Source organism: Haliotis cracherodii, unplaced genomic scaffold (genome assembly GCF_022045235.1).
Source record: "Haliotis cracherodii isolate W230 unplaced genomic scaffold, xgHalCrac1.p SCAF_11, whole genome shotgun sequence".
Lineage (NCBI taxonomy): Eukaryota > Metazoa > Mollusca > Gastropoda > Lepetellida > Haliotidae > Haliotis > Haliotis cracherodii.
The window spans coordinates 18518093-18540260 of NW_027266266.1; the positions used below are offsets into that span (position 1 = coordinate 18518093).

General features: G+C 40.7%; 1 protein-coding gene and 1 pseudogene across 1 annotated transcript; one reads left to right on the plus strand and one right to left on the minus strand.

Moving 5' to 3' along the window:
- Positions 1-6329: 6329 nt before the first annotated feature.
- Positions 6330-6596, minus strand: LOC139455513 (dynein light chain LC6, flagellar outer arm-like). The gene has a single exon (XM_071237060.1). The coding sequence runs from the start codon at positions 6594-6596 to the stop codon at positions 6330-6332; it is 267 nt and encodes an 88-aa protein (XP_071093161.1).
- Positions 6597-10504: 3908 nt separating this feature from the next.
- Positions 10505-18047, plus strand: LOC139456284 (dynein light chain 2, cytoplasmic pseudogene; annotated as a pseudogene).
- Positions 18048-22168: the final 4121 nt, after the last annotated feature.

Below are 22168 nucleotides of genomic sequence, written 5' to 3' on the forward strand. Positions count from 1 at the left end.
GGGTCAGAATAGCAGACGAGCCTACTAATATGACGGTAGAGTGGTTCCAAGGTGTGACAACAGCGTTGATTGTTGCTCTTGCTGTCAACCACTACTTAGCTTGGCCCAGACGCCGTTATTTATAGCCCGTCGTTACATAGCTGGAATATTGCTGACTGGGGCGAGAAACGACATTAACTCCTGTCCAAAGCCTTGGGACCCTGGTTAGAATAGATCACCGGCACCCGTGAAGATCCAGTGTAGAATAGGTCTTCAGCAACCCATGCTTGCCGTAAAAGGCGACTATACTTGTCGTGAAAGGCGACTAAAGGGATCGGGTGGTCAGGCTCGCTGACTTGGTTGATGCATATCATCGATCCCAATTGCGTGGATCGATGCTCATGATATTAATCACTGGATTGTCTGGTCCAGACTCGATTATTTACAGACCGCCGTCATATAGCTGGAATATTGCTGAGTGCGGCGTTAAACAACAAACCAACCAACCAATGGCTCAAATATGTGAGAGCAGGAATATTCAATAATAGGCCCTATTTCAAAGATTAGTGCGCATACCAATGTACAGCATTTATTTTGGATGAGGCAGGTGCTTCGTTCTTGATTCCAAGAATCAGTGTTCGAAAATGTCCAGACCCAAGTCAGGTCGTAGAAGAAAGGCCCCGAATCTTCCTCGTCTGGCTGTTTTATATCTACTGCCAGCCATCAAGAAAATACTGCCTCCAACCGTCTGGAATAATGTCCCCCTTCAATAAGGTAATAGCTCATCACAGCGGAGCTATATATACTGGGAAGGCAACGAACGTGTCAAGTGCTGTGATGGAGTTTGGACAATAAAAGGGAAGGTCACATGAAAAGAGAACTGATCACTTATCAGTATTTTCTGCTGAACTTGGAATAACTATTGAAGAGTTGCGTTGGATGAATTTTTTAAGGCCTGTACCAGCGGTAATTTTCAGTGACTCTGTCAGTGCATTGCAAGCAATTCGGGTAGGTTCTTCCTCGGCGAGGCAGGACTTCATCAACAATATTCTCGACCTTTATAATAACTTAAGTAGATATTGTTAGTAACTGTTAGATATTGAATTGTCATGGATCCCCGCTCTTGTTGGAATACTTGGAAATGAGAAGGCTGAAAAAATGGCAAAAGCTGCATTAGAATTTGATGAATCAGAACAGGATGACATATTTTTACCTTCCCCTGCAGAGTTAGGCACCGTCAGTATGATACATGCTAAAACAAAATGGCAGCAGAGATGGGCATCATCCTTTAAAAGGACGTCTTCCCTATGGCATCGATCCTTTTATGACTAAATTACACATATCTAGAAACAACCAGAGAGAGGAGGTTCTCTTAACCAGACTTGGGCATTGTGGTCCTGGTGCATATCTCAAAGTTATTAATAAAGTAATTTCTGCACATTGTACAGTGTGTAATCAGCTTGATAATGTGGCTCACTATTTACTGCATTGCCAGAAGCATGTCAATCAACGTAAGGCAATGATGGAGTCTAACAGTTCTCAATACTGACCTCTCATTGACTGGACTTTTATGTTCTGGGAATATTGTTCGCCATGACGTTCAGAATGTCGTTCTCACTTATATTAAAGCGTGTGGCACTTTTACTAGTTTACAAATATCAAGGTACTTAGCAAACCTTTATTATGGGCAAGGTGTTAATGTGCCTAGTTGCCCGAACACCTATAAAACTTTAAATGATCAATCAATCAATCAATCAACGACCAAGCTCAATATTATACGAGCGCCTCAATCAATATGCCACTTTCTAAAATTAGAAATAAAGCTACACTACACAGTGCCACAAAACACTGTACATAAAATGAAACTTTGTTGGGGAATTTGTCTGGGGCATTTATCATAATACGCTGGATATTCAAGGATGCTTTGGAGTACGATGACACACAATAAACCAATAGACCCGTGAAGAGCCAAGGTAGAATAACTCTTCAACCACCCATGCTTCTCATGAGAGGCAACTAACGTGATCGGGTGGTCAGACTCGCTGACTTGGTTAATGCCTGTCAGTGTATCCCAATTGCAGAGATCGATGCTCATGATATCAATCACTGAATTATCTGGTCCAGACTCGAAGATTTACAGACCGCCGTCATATTCCTGGAATATTGATGAGTGCGTCGTTAAACAAACAAACTATGATGCAGGTTTTAACTTTGATTTAAATGATTTTGATGTTGAAATAGAAGATTGTAATACCACATTACATGCAAGAATATCCTCTGCTGAAATGTTACAAGCTGTGGAACAACTTAAAACCAACAAGGCTTGTGATAATGGTTGAATTGTGAATGAGTACATCAATCATAAGGTGCTAGAAATGTATGAAATCAAGTTAGTTACAGGAACTTATTATATGGGGCATAATTATATTCTACCCCGGATCTTCACGGGTCTCATCAGATATACAAGAAAATGAAATGAAACATAAATATTCATCTGTTACTGGTATTTTCTTATTCCCTGTCATAGGTTCTCGCCAGTCGAACCCGGATCCTAATCCAACATACAGAAATGATTGAATGAATATGAGGATGTTGACTAATGCTGCAGTCAGCAATATTCCAGCTATGTCACGGGCGCTTGCAAATAACCGAGTCAGTCCAAGACAAACAAGTGATTAAAACATGAGACACTATCCACGCCATCTGGGTACGATGACACGAAATCATCCAAGTCACAGACAGAGATTGACAACCTGATTAAGACTAGTAATGTGGTGCCGGTGATCTATTCTAACCAGGGTCCCAAGTGCTTTGAACAGGAGTTAATGTCGTTTCTCGCCCCAGTCAGCAATATTCCAGCTATGTAACGACGGGTTATAAATAACAGCGTCTGGGCCAAGCTAAGTAGTGGTTGATAGCAAGAGCAACGATCAACGCTGTTGTCACACCTTGGAACCACTCGATCATCATATTAGTAGGCTCCTCTGCTATTCTGACCCAGAACGCCAACGGGACTATTAGCCTGCAAAGATTAAGTCGTTACTAACTTGAATACCACAACCATCAATGTGAGCATGGCGATGATTCTGAAGTGGCAGGGTCTGTGTCCGTTTGTTGTTTTACGCCGCACTCAGTCTTATTCCAGCTTTATAATAAACTGACGTCCAAAAAAAACCTTTAGCAACTGATGAAGTCTATCTAAAACACATAACCTAAATACAACAATAGTGTATGCAGAAAATGTTAATCGTCTGTTACATGTTACATGTTTGCGAGATAACACGCGAAAAAGTGAAAAACACGTGCACCACGGACAACTGCAAATGCACGTGCGGGTGAGGGTATAAAACGATTGCAACGGCAAGTCAGACATCCACAGTGATAAAAAAAACACAAAAGAAATGCCACGACTCACAGTCGAACAAGGTGAACGAGCCTTGGGTATGGTACAGATGGGAGCCACCCACGACCATATTGCACGAACCTTCGGTTGCTCCCGTGTTGCCGTTACCAACTTGATGCAACGTTACAGACAGACAGGGCGGACCGCTGACAGGCTAAGAACAGGCAGACCCAGGGTGACCACGCCCCATGATGACCTGCACTTGCGTACCTTGCACCTCCGAAATCGCTTCCTGACATTGACGTCACCGGCGACAAATGCTTTAGGTCACAGGGTTAGTCGACAGACAGTGGCCAAGACACTCAGGGCTCATGGAATCAGGGCCATACAGAGGACAGCTATTGACAGCGCAACATCGTCGTCTGCGCCGAAGGGGTGAACGAACGGCGGCGTGTTGCGTGCAGGAGGTCATGCCATATAGTGGAGGGAGTGTCATGGTGTGGGGAGGGATCTGTGGGCAAGAGTGGACACCGCTGGTCATCGCTGACGGAAACTTGAGAGCTCAGCGGTACATGGATAACATTCTTCGTCCAGTTGGCCACCATTTCTCCAACAGCAGCCACGTGGTGTCATTTATCAGCATGGCAACGCTAGAGCCCATACAGCCAGAATTGTCACTAACTTCCTCGCAGCCAACAACGTCAACGCCCTGCCGTGGCCTGCACGCTCACCCGACATATTCCCCATAGAACACCTCTTGGACTTGATGGATCGTCGTGTTCGACAACGACCACACTCTCCAGCCAACCGGCAAGAACTGATCTTGGCCCTCCAAGACGAATTGCGTCAAATCCCACGTGACCTCATCAGTCGACTGACTTTATCTGTGCGTCGAAGAGTTTTTGCGTGTATTGAGGCATTTGGTGGTCACACTCGCTACTAATGACTTGTTATTGAACGTGAGCGATTGTTTATGTATTCTGCCTATTGTCCATGATTCTGAAAGCTCGAGTTTTGTACCACACCCAACGTTGGGGGGCTCTGACGTCATTCCTCGGTCGCGGTATGATTGTCATTTTCAGTGTTGATTATGTTGATAAATTGATCTTCTCAATACACTTTACTTCATGCATGTTTGTTGTGTTGTTTTTGAGCAAGAGTGATTTCAAACTCTGGTAAAGTTTCTTATGGACGTCAGTTTATAAATAATCTAGTTTCACCAAACCAGTGATATTAGGTGCAACATACCACGTCGTCCACAAGCATTCAACCAATCACAATGACAAAAAGATCTACGACAAGCTGCTCCTGCTGGGACCTATTCCTACCCGCAATCAAAACAGAGGACATGTTTTAAGAGAAATGACAAACTGAAATAGCATACATATTGATACAAAGTTAGGTATAACTATTTATTTTCCTCCAAACATAACAATAGGTAAATAACCAACAGATTGAGATAAAAAAGATAAATATATTCTTGCGTGTTGGCAGGATATGAAATGGGTTGTCATCGAGGTGGTAACTAAATGCTGTTTGACGTGATTTTGAACTTGGCGTGGACTTACTTTAGAAACATACACGTCAACCTTTTACAACAAAACGTCAAACATAAAACAATCATCTGCCAACATGGTTGAAAAGTGAGATCAAACATGTGTCAAGGAAACACATGATAATGAAGAAATGATAATGGACATAATTTTCATTTTAAACGCACAAAGTAATATCCTCATTAGATGAGCATCGTGTAATTGCTTGGCTGTATTACAATGCCACTAAATCGTATAAGTTGCCATTGAGAGGATTAAAACACTTACACACTTAACTAGAATCTGACCAAGTAAGTTTGATATAAATAATTCAGTACCCACTTTGTTACCTGAACAGTCAAATTATATGATGTGTATCCATCGTGCGGATGATTACATAATATATAAATGATAAGTGATTATATGTCATTTGACAGGCTAACCAAGCAATTGTTCTTATTGCATTAAATGGTGTCACAGATTTCGTATGGTTGTCTACAGTTGTTTTTGTTAATGATTAAATGATTAAAATTAGATTTGTGAAGTTATTATTGTGAACTTATTTATCAATAAGAATTGGTATAAATGTAGAAACCTGTTTCACACAAACTGCACACCTTTTATACGTTTATACCCCCATAAGCGCAGAAGAATTGACGTCAACTATTAAATAACATACAGAGCTCCAGATAACTTTTTGAGCAATAGGGGTTTATCTCGAAGGTTTCTATTTTAATTGGGTTATTACATTTTTCATTTGGTAACCAATATTTTTCCACTCATCATTTAATCACTCTATTGGATTTTTCCGAAAATGAGTAAGAATTTTGAAATTTATAAAAAAAATAAAATAATGTTTAAGATGTATATAAATGTTCTAAATATAGACTCGGAAAGTAAATTAGCTCGAAATTGTGTTTCGGAGTTTAGCTCCATTGTACACATGCTGAAAAAGCTTCAATGGCCTTTTATGCATTCTGTTTTTATACATTTGAGTTTTCCACTTAATGAATGCGTTTCTGTAAGCAAGTTAATTGAAAGTAATTGGGGTTTGAATAGTTTTGGGGGGTTAAACACGCTGCTTATCTGTAGCTCTGAACCTAAATTATGTACTCAAAGAAACAATATCACTAAGTTTAAGGCCGAACAAAGACGTTGCAAAGACGTACGTTACATTTAGCCATACGAAATGTATACGTTTAAAATTTACATCCCACTGAAGGAGCACAACTGTAACTGTTTGACTCACAGAACGCTGGCTTCCATCCGTTCATGGAGCAAGCTTGGTTTACTTACACTGAAACAATGTTTTGTATTTCAGTAATCTCCAGAAGTTAAGGTACTTAAGCAAGATGTTTATGAGCAGGTAACATTCACATTTTATCCAAGATGACAGAGTTAATAGACTTGATTACTTGACACTAAAACCGTAACTTTATCCATTGTCTTCTTATTTAAGCATCATGGTCCATTGTTCATCCTGATTTGAAGAGGAGAACAGACACCTGTCCCAAATAGAAGTAGATGAAGTGCTTGGTCTCGTGGGTGACGTAGCTGCCAAAGTTGCGACCGACAATACAATGCCATGTGGGGTTGTACTTCTTGTCGAACTCCTTCTTGATGTATTCAGCGATGTCCTTCTCAATGTTGAACTGTTCCAGTGCTTGTGCATAGTCCACTGCAACCTGCTGCATGTCCTCGCTCATGTCAGTATACTTGACGACAGCCTTTCTCTCCGACATGGTGCCGTGAAAGACAACAGGTAACTTAACTAATGGTGTACGGTAAAACCTCGTTAGTCTCGACCCCGTCAATCAGAAACCTGTTTCCCGGCAACCATACCTATTGAATATACTCCTCACAGAAAATGCGTTAATCCGGATTCGCCACATCCGGATTAACCGGGTTTCATATGTACAATTCTATTTCTCCGGAGCCCTTTTTAGCAGGACATCCAGTATATCTAACAAACATCGCTTTTGTTTCCAAAACCAGAGGGCTAATACCTAAGACACTTCCTGCAATATCTTTTACAATGAATAGTGGAAACCCGACGGAAGGTGTTCGTGGAAGATCAAATGTGCCTTTGTTCAAGCGAGTACTTCTTCGCAATGATTTACAAATCAGGTAATGCTGCAAAGCTTTTGATTATGTCAACTTATTTATTGCATGAAGAGCTTTGGAGATTGATTTGAGGAACTTGAGATTGCGTGTTGATTATAGAGGATTATGAGATTTAAAGTGTTGATAATGGATGCTTAACAGATTATATAGTGTTTATCCATAAGGGATTATGTGATTTGGGGTTAAACAAGAGAGATTGTTGGAAGGGGCGGTTGAGGGTGGGAGATGTGTGTATTTTACTATAAAATGGAAAAATATAATTTGTCAAGTCGAAAATGGTCTTTCTACGAAGATTTCAAAGGGCGTCATACAACTCTTGTCCAACAGGGTTACAACTTTCAATGCCCATGTAAAGCTTTCAAAAATGTGTATGGTTGACATGTTGAGGACAGTCTGATTAAAACCAGATCTTTTACTCCGATGCGATACCTCTCTGTGTGAAGATCTGGGGACACCTCCACAGAAGGTCGCGGCGAACTTTCTGAAAATTGCAATCGTTTACAAATCAGGTGATGCTTCAAAGCTTTCGATTATGTCAACTTGACTGTGTTTTTTTTCACCCACCTCATTGTTGTACCTGCAGTGGAGAAGCCGTTCATTTTCAGGGTACAATATGATGATAGGGTGTTATATACTGACTTTTAATACCCTGAAAAGTTGTTTTTGTCCGAGGAAAGCGGGCAGCTGGAATATTGTTGACTTGTGTTTAAGAACACTAACACATTTTTGATTTTGTAGTGAGTAGGAGAGATGGATTTTATAATTGGTGGGAATCTTTGGTGAAACTGGGTGATTGAGATTACACAAAGGAAACGCATTGGGTCAGGATGCAAACGAAACAAGGTTGCTGGATAGGACGAATAGGAAATAGGCATGATTAGCATGGGTTATTGGGAGATTTGATGGGGAACTTGAAGATATGATTAGGAACATGGAAAATAGGATTGGGATCATGGAAGAAAGGAAGATTAGATTGAGATCATAGAAGAAGGAGAGTGAATTGGAAACACGGAGATTGTGATAGAGGATTGGGGGACATAGGAGATTGGATGGGAACATGGGAGATTGGATGGGGAACATGGAATTCGGGAGATGGGATTGGGAACATGGGCTATGAGATTGGGAACAAGGTTGATTTGTGATATTGCACGTCGAACAAGGGAGATAGGGAGATTGGATGGGGAACATGGGAGATCGAGATATTGCATGAAGAGCTTTGGAGATTGATTTGAGGAACTTGAGATTGCGTGTTGATTATAGAGGATTATGAGATTTCAAGAGTTGATTATGGATTCTAACAGATTCCATTGCGTTTATCCATTGGTGATTATGTGATTTGGGGTGAACAAGAGAGATTGTTGGAAGGGGCGGTCGAGGGTGGGAGATGTGTGTATTCTGCTATAAAATGGAAAAATATAATTTGTCCAGTTGAACATGCTCTTTCTACGAAGATTTCAAAGGGCATCATACAACTCTTGTCCAACAGGGTTACAACATTCAGTGCCCACTTAAAGCTTTAAAAATGTGTATGGTTGACATGTTGAGAACAATCTAATTAGTGCTGAGACCCTGACAGGGGAACAACAAGTACCATATCTTAACGTCTTTTGGTATGACGCGGCGGGGACCCAACCCCGGACCTTCTGCTCTCCGGGCGGACGCTCTACCACTAGACCACGGAGGCGGTCGGGTCTCCTAGACGTACTAGTGGGTTCGAATCCCAGGTTCCTCCTGATTAGTTATCTGTGACAGTATCGTGCTCGTGGGTTTCAAAAACGTCCAAGACCTGCATCACTTTGGGCATACCTTCCAAATCAAACTGTCACGCCGTACACGTGATACAACTGAAATGATGTTCAAAGCGGCGTAAAACTAAACTCACTCACTCTGACATCCTGACAAATGGAGAGAAGGTTAAAGGTCAAGGAGAAAGTAAGATGAGTGTTCGTTGATTAAAACATACGACAAACATCTGGTGTGTATACGATAAAAAGTCGATTGTCATTACAGGGCTTGACCAGTAGCTATAGAGAAGATAAAGAGAGCGCCATACCAGTGCCAAAGCCGATAGCAGCGACTGTACCCGTGCCAAACCCGTGCCGAAATTCCAGTTTCCTGCGTTTACAAATGATGTTATGTAGTTAGGAATGATAACTCCGCAACTTTTCGAACGACCTCAGTGGCGGAGTGGTACAGCGCCTGACGGAGAGTGAAAGGTCGGTGATTCGATAGCCGGCCGCGTGGGAAAAAAAAACTTTGAAAGATGCTACTTGTTTTTACCCTGCCTGGCTTTCAGAATTAAGGGCATAAAACAAGGACTGGTCTGCTCGAATCAGTTTACTGTGGCTGAGCGGGTAATCATGTTAAACTGCAGCATGGCATCTCAGTGGGCTAGCACTATATAAAAACGGCATACGTCCGCACTGGTACAAGAAAACACACACATACAGAGACGCACAGACACACACGTGCATGAACGTCGCTACATAAGTGCAATAATCATGAGCACGACTTAAAACCCCATTTTAACTCACTCATTTTAAAAAACGCTAGATACATGTACCCAGTATCCTATCAAATACCGCAACCACTATCAAAACACGCTTTAGTTGGTTATTTATTCATACTATCCCAAATTTAATAGAAACAAACTGATTCTGTTCCAGCCAAAAACAAGGGAAATTCAAAAAGCCAGACCCATTGTAGGCATATCACGTGCACCAGATATACACACATCGTTTGTGCGTGACCCTGACCAAATTTCACGGTCCATTGTCATTGTTTCCATCATACTCTCGTCTGCTTTGACATGGGAAAGTCATATCAACGCTCTTTTAAAATAATCTAAATATGGAAACACAAATTCATCTCAAAACCGGTTATTTCAGTCTATTATAGAGACGCCGTTCAACCCAAAATACACTTCAAAGCAGTTGAACAACATTCACTTACTCATAGTGACGAATCTGTGCAATTTCAAAGAAAGCTGGTAATGGGTTCTTGTAAGTTCATGTAAGACAGACTTAACGATGATAGATAACACATCGTTTATAGGATTGTGTTTTCCGTTTGTGTCCAAAACGACAAAGAAAAGCGTAAGCTAAAGTCCGAAACATCTGGCGTTTTATTATCTCCATATTATCCCCATGCTGGCGTAGGCAACTTGTATCACAGTTAATATACATGAGACTTTCCGTGTATGTGAATATGGCATTATTGTAACATATTTCCGCTGTGGACCACTTATTCTGAAGCTCCGGGATGAATCAAGCGTTCAGTGTTTATGCTGTAGCGTGCGCCCTTGCCGGCTCAAGTCCAAATCGCACGCCTCATACACTTGCAATTGTTCGTCCTTGTCTATTCCCTGTAAATAGTACGCAGGTTTTAATGACAGAGTTTGGGGATGCGCGCGTTTTGCATGCCGGGAAGTTAAAACCTCCTACAGTAAACACTCAACTCAGCCAGTCAAACTGCAGCATTTAACCAATAGAATTTCTAATCATAGCTTGCTGTGGTTGTTATGGGATGATATGTAACCGAAGGTAACACGAAATGAAATAATAGCATTTCGATATTACAACTCGACAAGTATCTCACAAATTTCAAAGGCGTTTCCATACTAATCAGGTAAGAGTACTATTTTATCCTCACAAGTATATAAACGTATGTTAGTAACTGAAATGCAGAATCAATGTTGAGATTTCTGGAACTATTGCAGTTAAATCACTGTTTATTTCTGCCACACCCATCAAAGTTGTCCCGCGTCGTGTGTTGCTGTTCGTGGTCTTTCAAAGCTATATTATTTAAACTGTTTTAACTGGATAGACGATAGGTTAAACTACAACACATACGGAATATCTCAATTTTAACTGAACAATCTGATGAACAATAATAAATTTCCTGTGGCCTAAAATATTCATCATCGATCAATCTATCCTTACTCGGCCGATATCTATATTTGTACCAGATAGAAATGGGAACGATCCACCTCAACAGTTCTACAGAAAATGGATTCGTCTCAACCCTGAATTTTCATTTGTTTACATTAAAAAGCCTCACATAATGTTTTTGTGTAAATGAAAAAGATATTATTTCTCTGGGGGATTTTCAAACGGATTTTTTTCTGGTAGATGGTTTAGTTATTGTCTTTAATTGACCAGCGTCACCTTTCCTAAGTACAAACACAGATTTTGTGCGCTTTATTTGGATATTTCTATGGATATTAATGATGTGTCATGCCGCACTCAGCAACAATCAGTCTTCAGCGCAGCAGACTGTAAATAATCGAGTCTTTGCCTGTCAAACCAGTGGTTCAACGATGACACATTACCAACCAGGTTACATGTCACAGATTGTCTGGTCCAGACGCGATAATTTACAGACCGCCGTCATATGGATGGATTATTGCTGAGTGCGGCGTTATACAACAAATAACAAACAAACAAACATTTTACAACCACGTTGTCCTCATTTTATTCGCCTTTGTTGCCATTTTTATCTCAAATGAAGAAATTAAATAAACTCCGACTTTCGACTAGCCGGCGATCTTTTAACCCTTACCTAAGTGGTGGTGTAACCATGGTCAAAGCGTTCCCGCGCGATTCGTATATGTGTTTATTCATAATACTGAGAGGCCATAGGCCTATAGTACATGTTATATAGTAATGGGTGTATATACATTCATATGGTTAACACATTTGGAGCTTCTTAGCTTCATAGCATGCAATATGTACATTGACAGCTTTTTCGTTGTTACTACATTCTTACTTGACATTAATGTAACAAATTTCTGTAGACTTGGATAAGGGTTATAATATTTATCAATTAACTGTTTTCTGAGTTCAGCATATTTATGCAGCGCGATTAATGCAGCGTTGAACTATACCGTATATGGGTAGTATTGGTTACCAGTGTTTTCGAACGCCTTGTATAAGCATAATCTAATTTATTATGCCTCAAAGTGAGTTTGACCAATCCGGGAGCAGAACTACTGACCCGACATGAGCCCGTATACCGTCAGTAAAGATCCAAGATGGTTGATACTGACCTAATATGAGACCGTATACCGTCTGTAACAGCCATCTTGATTTTCCAACACCCATCTCAAATATTTCAAATGAAAACTCTGGAACCGAAATTCCTAATTTGACACAGTTTTGTGTTTTACTACCATTAATTGTGATGTGCAAGGACATTAATCTTTTTTTATATCCCGTTCGTGTCTTTGTTAATAAAGATTATAGTTAAAATTGTCAAGAAGGTTTGGCCTGTAAGGTTTGAAGAGTAGTCTCCCTTTGACCCTTCAGGACGTGCGATAAGGATACCAGACTGCGTAAACATTTCGGCATAATAAATTCGCTATGGTGTCTTTAGTTGCCGTTTACGGTGTCATATTAGTTCAGCAGAAAAATATTGGGCGAGGCCTTCTAGTTTCCCATCCAATCTCCCTTCCTTCTAGTTTCCTATCCAATCTCCCTTCCTTCTAGTTTCCTACCCAATCTCGATTTCTTCTAGTTTCCTATCCAATCTCCCATCCTTCCATGTTTCCTATCCAATCTCCCTTCCTTCATGCTTCCCATCCAATCTCCTTTCCTTCTAGTTTCCTACCCAATCTCCCTTCCTTCTACTTTCCCATCCAATCTCCTTTCCTTCTAGTTTCCCATCCGATCTCCCTTCCTTCATGTTTCCCATCCAATCTCCCTTTCCTTCTAGTTTCCCACCCAATCTCCCAACCTCACATGTTCCCCATCCAATCTCCCTTCCTTCATGTTTCCCATCCAATCTCCCTTTCCTTCTAGTTTCCCATCCAATCTCCCAACCTCACATGTTCCCCATCCAATCTCCCTTCCTTCATGTTTCCCATCCAATCTCCCTTTCCTTCATGCTTCCTATCCAATCTCCCTTTCCTTCTAGTTTCCCATCCAATCTCCCTTCCTTCATGTTTCCCATCCAATCTCCCTTCCTTCATGTTTCCCATCCAATCTCCCTTTCCTTCATGCTTCCTATCCAATCTCCCTTCCTTCATGTTTCCCATCCAATCTCCATTCCTTCATGCTTCCCATCCAATCTCCCTTCCTTCTAGTTTCCCATCCAATCTCCCATCCTCACATGTTTCCCACCCAATCTCCCGTCCTCACATGTTTCCCACCCAATCTCCCTTCCTTCTAGTTTCCTATCCAATCTCATCTCCCTTCCTTCACCTTTCCTATCCAATCTCCCTTTCCCTCTAGTTTCCCATCCAATCTCCCATCCTCACATGTTTCCCACCCAATCTCCCATCCTCACGTGTTTCCCATCCAATCTCCCTTCCTTCTAGTTTCCTATCCAATCACCCATCCTTACATATTCCCCATCCAATCTCCCTTCTTTCTAGTTTCCCATCCAATCTCCCATCCTTACATATTCCCCATCCAATTTCCCTTCCTTCATGCTTCCCATCCAATCTCCCTTCCTTTTAGTTTTCTACCCAATCTCCCGTCCTTACATGTTCCCCATCCAATCTCCCTTCCTTCATGTTTTCCATCTCATCTCCCTTCCTTCAACTTTCCTATCCAATCTCCCTTTCCTTCTAGTTTCCCATCCAATCTCCCATCCTCACATGTTTCCCATCCAATCTCCTTCCTTCTAGTTTTCTACCCAATCTCCCATCCTTCTACTTTCCCATCCAATCTCCCTTCCTTCTAGTTTCCCATCCAATCTCCTTTCCTTCTACTTTCCCATCCAATCTCCTTCCTTCATGTTTCCTATCCAATCTCCCTTCCTTCAACTGTCCTATCCAATCTCCCTTCCTTCTACTTTCCCATCCAATCTCCCTTCCTTCTAGTTTTCTACCCAATCTCCCATCCTTCTACTTTCCCATCCAATCTCCTTCCTTCATGTTTCCTATCCAATCTCCCTTCCTTCAACTTTCCTATCCAATCTCCCTTCCTTCTAGTTTCCCATCCAATCTCATCTCCCTTATAGTTTCCTATCCAATCTCCCTTCCTTCTACTTTCCCATCCAATCTCCTTCCTTCATGTTTCCTGTCCAATTTCCCTTCCTTCTAGTTTCCCATCTAATCTCCCTTCCTTCATGTTTCTAATCCAATCTCCCATTTTAGTTTCCCATCCAATCTCGATTTCTTCTAGTTTCCTATCCAATCTCCCGCCCTTCCATGTTTCCCATCCAATCGCCCGTCCTTCCATGCTTCCCATGCTTGCCGTAAAAGGCGACTATGCTTGTCGTAAAAGGCGACTAACGGGATCGGGTGGTAAGGCTCGCTGACTTGGTTGATGCATGTCATCGATCCCAATTGCGTGGATCGATGTTCATGATATTAACCACTGGATCGTCTGGTCCAGACTCGATTATTTACAGACCGCCGTCATATAGCTGGAATATTGCTGAGTGCGGCGTTAAACAACAAAGCAACCAACCAACAAACCCATCACACCGCCCTTCCTTCAATGTCACACGTCCAATATCCCTTTCTACCATGTTCCCAAACATATCTCCCAAGTTCCCCATCATGTCCCCCAATATCCCAAGCTGATCATGCCGTAGTTACCTCTTCCTGCTATGCGTCAAATCTGCCTCTTTTACGCCTTTCCATCCCCATGTGTTTCCTGTGCCTCGTCCCAGTCACCTAAATGCAACAAACAATGACACAATTTCCGTATGAACTACCTTGTTTGCAACTTTCCTAACAAAATTAAGTTGTTTTTTTCTGTTGGGTGGAGGTAGGGGTACGTCTCAAAACTAAAGGCTTTTTTTTTCATTCTACATTGATCCTTTGATCTGCACATTAACTGCAGCCTGTAAATAATCTGGACCAGGCAAGCCTATAGCTGAAAATATATGTCTTATATACAATACACCGACAATTCATTTATTGAAATAAATACTTGGAACAAATGATAAAGCATCATGTTTTAAAACAAACAACAATGTTTTGCTGAAAAAGATGGATGTTCTGCCAAATCTTGGGTTTTGTGAAAAAATATATTCAGCGCAGCCCCGATAATCCGGATGAGCCGATCCTATTGTATCCGCCTGGATTAACGAATCTTTTGTTGGCAGTATTGTACATTGTACCGATATGCGTTCCCTGAAAACAGTTTTCTGATTCAATGAATCGAGACTAATGTGGTTTCACTTTACACAATAAAACCTCTGTTGTTATCTTATGTGACCTGTTAATGATCTGTTGGAATGGCCAAGTCTTTCATACTCAGGAAATCTCATGGTACCTTAATATTTGTGTAAATATCCATCTTAACAAACAAAATATGCTCCAAGCTACTTTTGATAGAAATAGCGAAATATTTCAGAGACGGTCTATAAAAATATGAATATAATACTGTACTGTTTAATCATGTATTTTGTAAATGACTTATCAAATTACATAAGGGTTGTATGAGTGAGTGAGTTGGGTTTAACGCCGCTTTTAACAGTATTCAAGTTGTATCGCGGCGTGTCAGCTTCATGTGTGAGGAAAGCCAGAAGTGATGCAGGTCTCAGACGTTTACCACTTTGGTGAAACCCACGAGCACGGGTGTGTTGCTGACAAACCTAGAAACATAATTGGGGCGAACCGGGATTCGAACTAAGGGTTGTATGGGCCCTATATAAGGGTTGTATGTTCTCTGTCACTGTGTGTTCGATCAATACAATTTGAGTGACCTGAGTCAACCGAGGTAAGCACATTTATTTATAGCAAGAGTTCACCAGGGTTGACTTGATTCAACCTGAGTTGACCAGTGTTAATCAAGGGGAACTTTAGTCAAATTCCCGAAACACAAAGCATGAAATGCAACCTTTGCTATAATAATTGCTGCCAGGAGAAAGGAGGCACACAACAGCCGTTGCTTTAAAACACAACTATCACAGATTAAAAAGTTACTTTTTTGATAGGCATTTAGAAGTTGGAGTACTAAGTAAGGATAAGAATTTATGGACGAACAGCATCTTAATTACAATTAAGAGCGACGTTTCGGTGTAGGTTCTAAGACCATTATCAAGCAAGTCATCAGTTGATAACTAAGGTTAACTAGGGTTATGCCTTGGTCAACGCGGGTTCGCCTGTGTCGTGCTGGGTTTTCAAATCCTAAGCAAGCTGTATTTGTGATCCTCAAGAATGAACTTCTTCATCTTCTTCTTCACAGCAACATGTCGGAGAGAAAAGCTGTCATCAAGAATGCTGACATGAGCGAGGACATGCAGCAAGATGCTGTAGAATGCGCCACTCAAGCCATGGAGAAGTACAACATTGAGAAGGACATCGCTGCATTCGTCAAGAAGGAGTTCGACAAGAAGTTCAACCCCACATGGCATTGTATTGTCGGCCGCAACTTTGGCAGCTACGTCACCCACGAGACCAAGCACTTCATCTACTTCTATCTGGGACAGGTGGCTGTTCTCCTCTTCAAATCAGGATGAACAATGCTGAAATAAGGAGACAATGGATAAAGTTACGATTTTAATGTCAAGTGCACAAGTCTGTCATCTTGGATAAAATGTGAATGTTACCTGCTCATAAACATCTTGCTTAAGTACCTCAACTTCTGGAGATTATTGAAATACAAAACATTGTTTCAGTATAAGTAAACCAAGCTTACTCCATGAACGGATGGAAGCCAGCGTTAATGATTCTGTGAGTCAAACAGTTACAGTTGTGCTCCTTCAGTGGGATGTAAATTTAAAACGTACACATTTCGTATGGCTAAATGTAACGTACGTCTTTGCAACGTCTTTGTTCGGCCTTAAAATTAGTGATATTGTTTCTTTGTATGCATAGTTTCATAGCTACAGATAAGCAGCGTGTTTGCGTAAAATACCCACCAAAACTATTCAAAACGCAATTTTTTTCAATTAACTTGCGTACAGAAACGCATGCATTAAATGGAAAATTTCAATAACTCAATTAAAATAAAAACCTTCGAGTAAAAACTCTAATGCTGAAAAAGTTATCTGGAGCTCTGTAGATTATTTAATAATTGACGTCCATTCTTCTACGTTTATGGGGGTATAAATGTGAAAAAAAGGTGTGCGGTTTGTGTGAAACAGGTTTCTACATTTATACCGCCACAAACCCAAATATATTGAAGTCAATTCTTTTTGATAAATAAGTTAACAATAATAACTTCACAAATTGATCATTTAATCATGAACACAAACAACTGTAGACAACAAAATCTGTGACACCATTTAGCGCAATAATGCACAACAATAAGAACAATTGCTTGGTTAGCCTGTCAAATGACATATAATCACTTGGTATTTATTATTATTTATATGTTATGTAATCAACCGCACGATAGATACACATCATATAATTTGACTGTTCAGGTAAAAAGTAGGTATTGAACTATTTATATCAAACTTACTACGCCAGATGTGACAGGCTGGTAGCCTAACGATCAAAGCGTTCACTCGTCACACCGAAGACCCGTGTTCGATTCGCGACATGGGTACAATGTGTGAAGCTCATTTCTGGTGTCCACCGCCGTATATAATGCTGAAAGTGGCGTAAAACCCTACTCACTCACTCACTCAGTCACTACCAGGTCTGATTCTAGTTCTTCGTTGATACGCTCACGTGTCCATAGACTGCGTGTTTATATTCTTGTGTTAGCCGTTGCTTGCCAAGATTTGACTATTCCTAGATATGACAACTTGTACGATGTAGTAGCATTGTAATACAGCCAAGCAATTACACAAAACAAAATGCTCATCTAATGAGGATAATACTTGTGCGTTTAAAATGAAAATTATGTCCATTATCATTTCTTCATTATCATGTGTTTCCTTGAAACATGTTTGATCTCAGTTTTCAACCATGTTGGCAGATGATTGTTTTATGTTTGACGTTTTGTTGTAAAATGTTGACGTGTATGTTTCTAAAGTAAAACCACCCCAAGTTCAAAATCACGTCAAACAGCATTTAGTTACCACCTCGACGAAAACCCATTTCATATCCTGCCAACATGCAGCCAATGAAAATATTCATGGATATATTTATCTTTTTTATCTCAATCTGTTGGTTATTTACCTATTGTTATGTTTGGAGGAAAATAAATAGTTATACCTAACTTTGTATCAATATGTATACAATTTCAGTTTGTCATTTCTCTTAAAACAAGTTCTCTGTTTTGATTGCGGGTTGGAATAGGCCCCAGCAGCAGCAGCTTGTCGTAGATCCTTTTGTCATTGTGATTGGTTGAATGCTTGTGGGCGGCGTGGTATGTTGCACCTAATATCACTGGTTTGTCTGGTCCAAACTAGATTATTTATATTATAAAGCTGGAATAAGACTGAGTGCGGCGTAAAACAACAAACGGACACAGACCCTGCAAGTTCAGAATCATCGTCATGCTCACATTGATGGTTGTGGTATTCAAGTTAGTAACGACTTAATCTTTGCAGCCTAATAGTCCCGTTGGCGTTTTGTGTCAGTATAGCAGACGAGCCTACTAATATGATGGTAGAGTGGTTCCAAGGTGTGACAACAGCGTTGATTGTTGCTCTTGCTGTCAACCACTACTTAGCTTGGCCCAGACGCTGTTATTTATAGCCCGTCGTTACATAGCTGGAATATTGCTGACTGGGGCGAGAAACGACATTAACTCCTGTCCAAAGCCTTGGGACCCTGGTTAGAATAGATCACCGGCAACCGTGAAGATCCAGTGTAGAATAGGTCTTCAGCAACCCATGCTTGCCGTAAAAGGCGACTATGCTTGTCGTAAAAGGCGACTAAAGGGATCGGGTGGTCAGGCTCGCTGACTTGGTTGATGCATATTATCGATCCCAATTGCGTGGATCGATGCTCATGATATTAATCACTGGATTATCTGGTCCAGACTCGATTATTTACAGACCGCCGTCATATAGCTTGAATATTGCTGAGTGCGGCGTTAAACAACAAACCAACCAACCAATGGCTCAAATATGTGACAGCAGGAATATTCAATAATAGGCCCTATTTCAAAGATTAGTGCGCATACCAATGTACAGCATTTATCTTGGATGAGGCAGGTGCTTCGTTCTTGATTCCAAGAATCAGTGTTCGAAAATGTCCAGACCCAAGTCAGGTCGTAGAAGAAAGGCCCCGAATCTTCCTCATCTGGCTGTTATATATCTACTGCCAGCCATCAAGAAAATACTGCCTCCAACCGTCTGGAATAATGTCCCCCTTCAATAAGGTAATAGCTCATCACAGCGGAGCTATATATACTGGGAAGGCAACGAACGTGTCAAGTGCTGTGATGGAGTCTGGACAATAAAAGGGAAGGTCACATGAAAAGAGAACCGATCACTTATCAGTATTTTCTGCTGAACTTGGAACAACTATTGAAGAGTTGCGTTGGATGAATTTTTTAAGGCCTGTATCAGCGGTAATTTTCAGTGACTCTGTCAGTGCATTGCAAGCAATTCGGGTAGGTTCTTCCTCGGCGAGGCAGGACTTCATCAACAATATTCTCGACCTTTATAATAACTTAAGCAAAAGATCTGTTAGATATTGAATTGTCATGGATCCCCGCTCTTGTTGGAATACTTGGAAATGAGAAGGCTGAAAAAATGGCAAAAGTTGCATTAGAATTTGATGAATCAGAACAGGATGACATAATTTTACCTTCCCCTGCAGAGTTAGGCACCGTCAGTATGATACATGCTAAAACAAAATGGCAGCAGAGATGGGCATCATCCTTTAAAAGGACGTCTTCCCTATGGCATCGATCCTTTTATGACTAAATTACACATATCTAGAAATAACCCTAGAGAGGAGGTTCTCTTAACCAGACTTAAGGCAATGATGGAGTCTAACAGTTCTCAATACTGACCTCTCATTGGCTGGACTTTTATGTTCTGGGAATATTGTTCGCCATGACGTTCAGAATGTCGTTCTCACTTATATTAAAGCGTGTGGCAGTTTAACTAGTTTATAAATATCTAGGTACTTAGCAAACCTTTATTATGGGCAAGGTGTTAATGTGCCTAGTTGCCCGAACACCTATAACACTTTAAATGATCAATCAACTTTGTTGGGGAATTTGTCTGGGGCGTTTATCATAATACGCTGGATATTCAAGGATGCTTTGGAGTACGATGACACACATTAAACCAATAGACCCGTGAACATCCAAGGTAGAATAACTCTTTAACCACCCATGCTTGTCATGAGAGGCTACTGACGTGATCGGGTGGTCAGACTCGCTGACTTGGTTAATGCCTGTCAGTGTATCCCAATTGTGGAGATCGATGCTCATGATATCAATCACTGAACTATCTGGTCTAGACTCGATGATTTACAGACCGCCGTCATATTCCTGGAATATTGATGAGTGCGTCGTTAAACAACAAACAAACTATGATGCGGACTTTAACTTTGATTTAAATGATTTTGATGTAGAAAGAAGATTGTAATACCACATTACATGCAAGAATATCCTCTGCTGAAGTGTTACAAGCTGTGGAACAACTTAAAACCAACAAGGCTTGTGATAATGGTTGAATTGTGAATGAGTGCATGTGGGGCATAATTATATTCTACACCGGATCTTCACGGGTCTCATCAGATATATAAGAAAATGAAATGAAACATGAATATTCATCTGTTACTGGTATTTTCTGATTCCCTGTCATAGGTTCTCGCCAGTCGAACCAGTATCCCAATCCAACATACAGAAATGATTGAATGAATATGAGCATGTTGTCTAATGCTGCAGTTAGCAATATTCCAGCTAGGTCACGGGCGCTTGCAAATAACCGAGTCAGTCCAAGACAAACAAGTGATTAAAACATGAGACACTATCCACGCCATCTGGGTACGATGACACGAAATCATCCAAGTCAAAGAGACTGACAACCCAATTAAGACTAGCAATGTGGTGCAGGTAATCTATTCTAACCAGAGTCCCAAGTGCTTTGAACAGGAGTTAATGTCGTTTCCCGCCCCAGTCAGCAATATTCCAGCTATATAACGGCGGGCTATAAATAACAGCGTCTGGGCCAAGCTAAGTAGTGGTTGACAGCAAGAGCAACGATCAACGCTGTTGTCACACCTTGGAACCACTCTACCATCATGTTAGTAGGCTCATCTGCTATTCTGACCCAGAACGCCAACGGGACTATTAGGCTGCAAAGATTAAGTCCTTACTAACTTCAATACCAAAACTATCAATGTGAGCATGACGATGATTCTGAAGTGGCAGGGTCTGTGTCCGTTTGTTGTTTTACGCCGCACTCAGTATTATTCCAGCTTTATAATATAAATAACCTAGTTTGGACCAGACAAACCAGTGATATTAGGTGCAACATACCACGTCGTCCACAAGCATTCAACCAATCACAATGACAAAAGGATCTACGACAAGCTGCTGCTGCTGGGACCTATTCCAACTCGCAATCAAAACGGGGAACATTTTTTAAGAAAAATGACAAACTGAAATTGTATACATATTGATACAAAGTTCGGTATAACTATTTATTTTCCTCCAAACTTAACAATAGGTAAATAACCAACAGACTGGGATAAAAAAGATAAATATATTCTTGAATATTTTCATTGGCTGCATGTTGGCAGGATATGAAATGGGTTTTCGTCGAGGTGGTAACTAAATGGCGTTTGACATGATTTTGAAGCTGGGGTGGACTTACTTTAGAAACATACACGTCAACATTTTACAACATAATGTCAAACATAAAACAATCATTTGCCAACATGGTTGAAAACTGAGATCAAACAGGTTTCAAGGAAATATATAGGAATAAATGATGATGGACATAATTTTCATTTTAAACGCACAAAGTAATATCCTCATTAGATGAGCATTTTGTTTTGTGTAATTGCTTGACTGTATTACAATGCTACTAAATCGTACAAGTTGTCATTGAGAGGATTAACACACTTACACATCTCACACAAGATAAATACCTTTATCATATAATTGGTAGTTTTCTCGGCAGGATAAAGCCAACGGATAAAAACGATATCCTTTGGGGTCATATGCGGATAGTCTTTATAAACAAACATGGCGTCGCCCTTGTCATTCGGCGATCGAGTCAGAATTAACCATCGGGAATCTGGATAAACTACAGGGATAATTGCTATCATTATCAAAAGAACAGTCTAAAATACTTACAATCAGTGTCTAACTGTGACGTCGCTAAGGCATTTTATAAGTTTTGGCAACTTTGGAGATATAAATTTCCA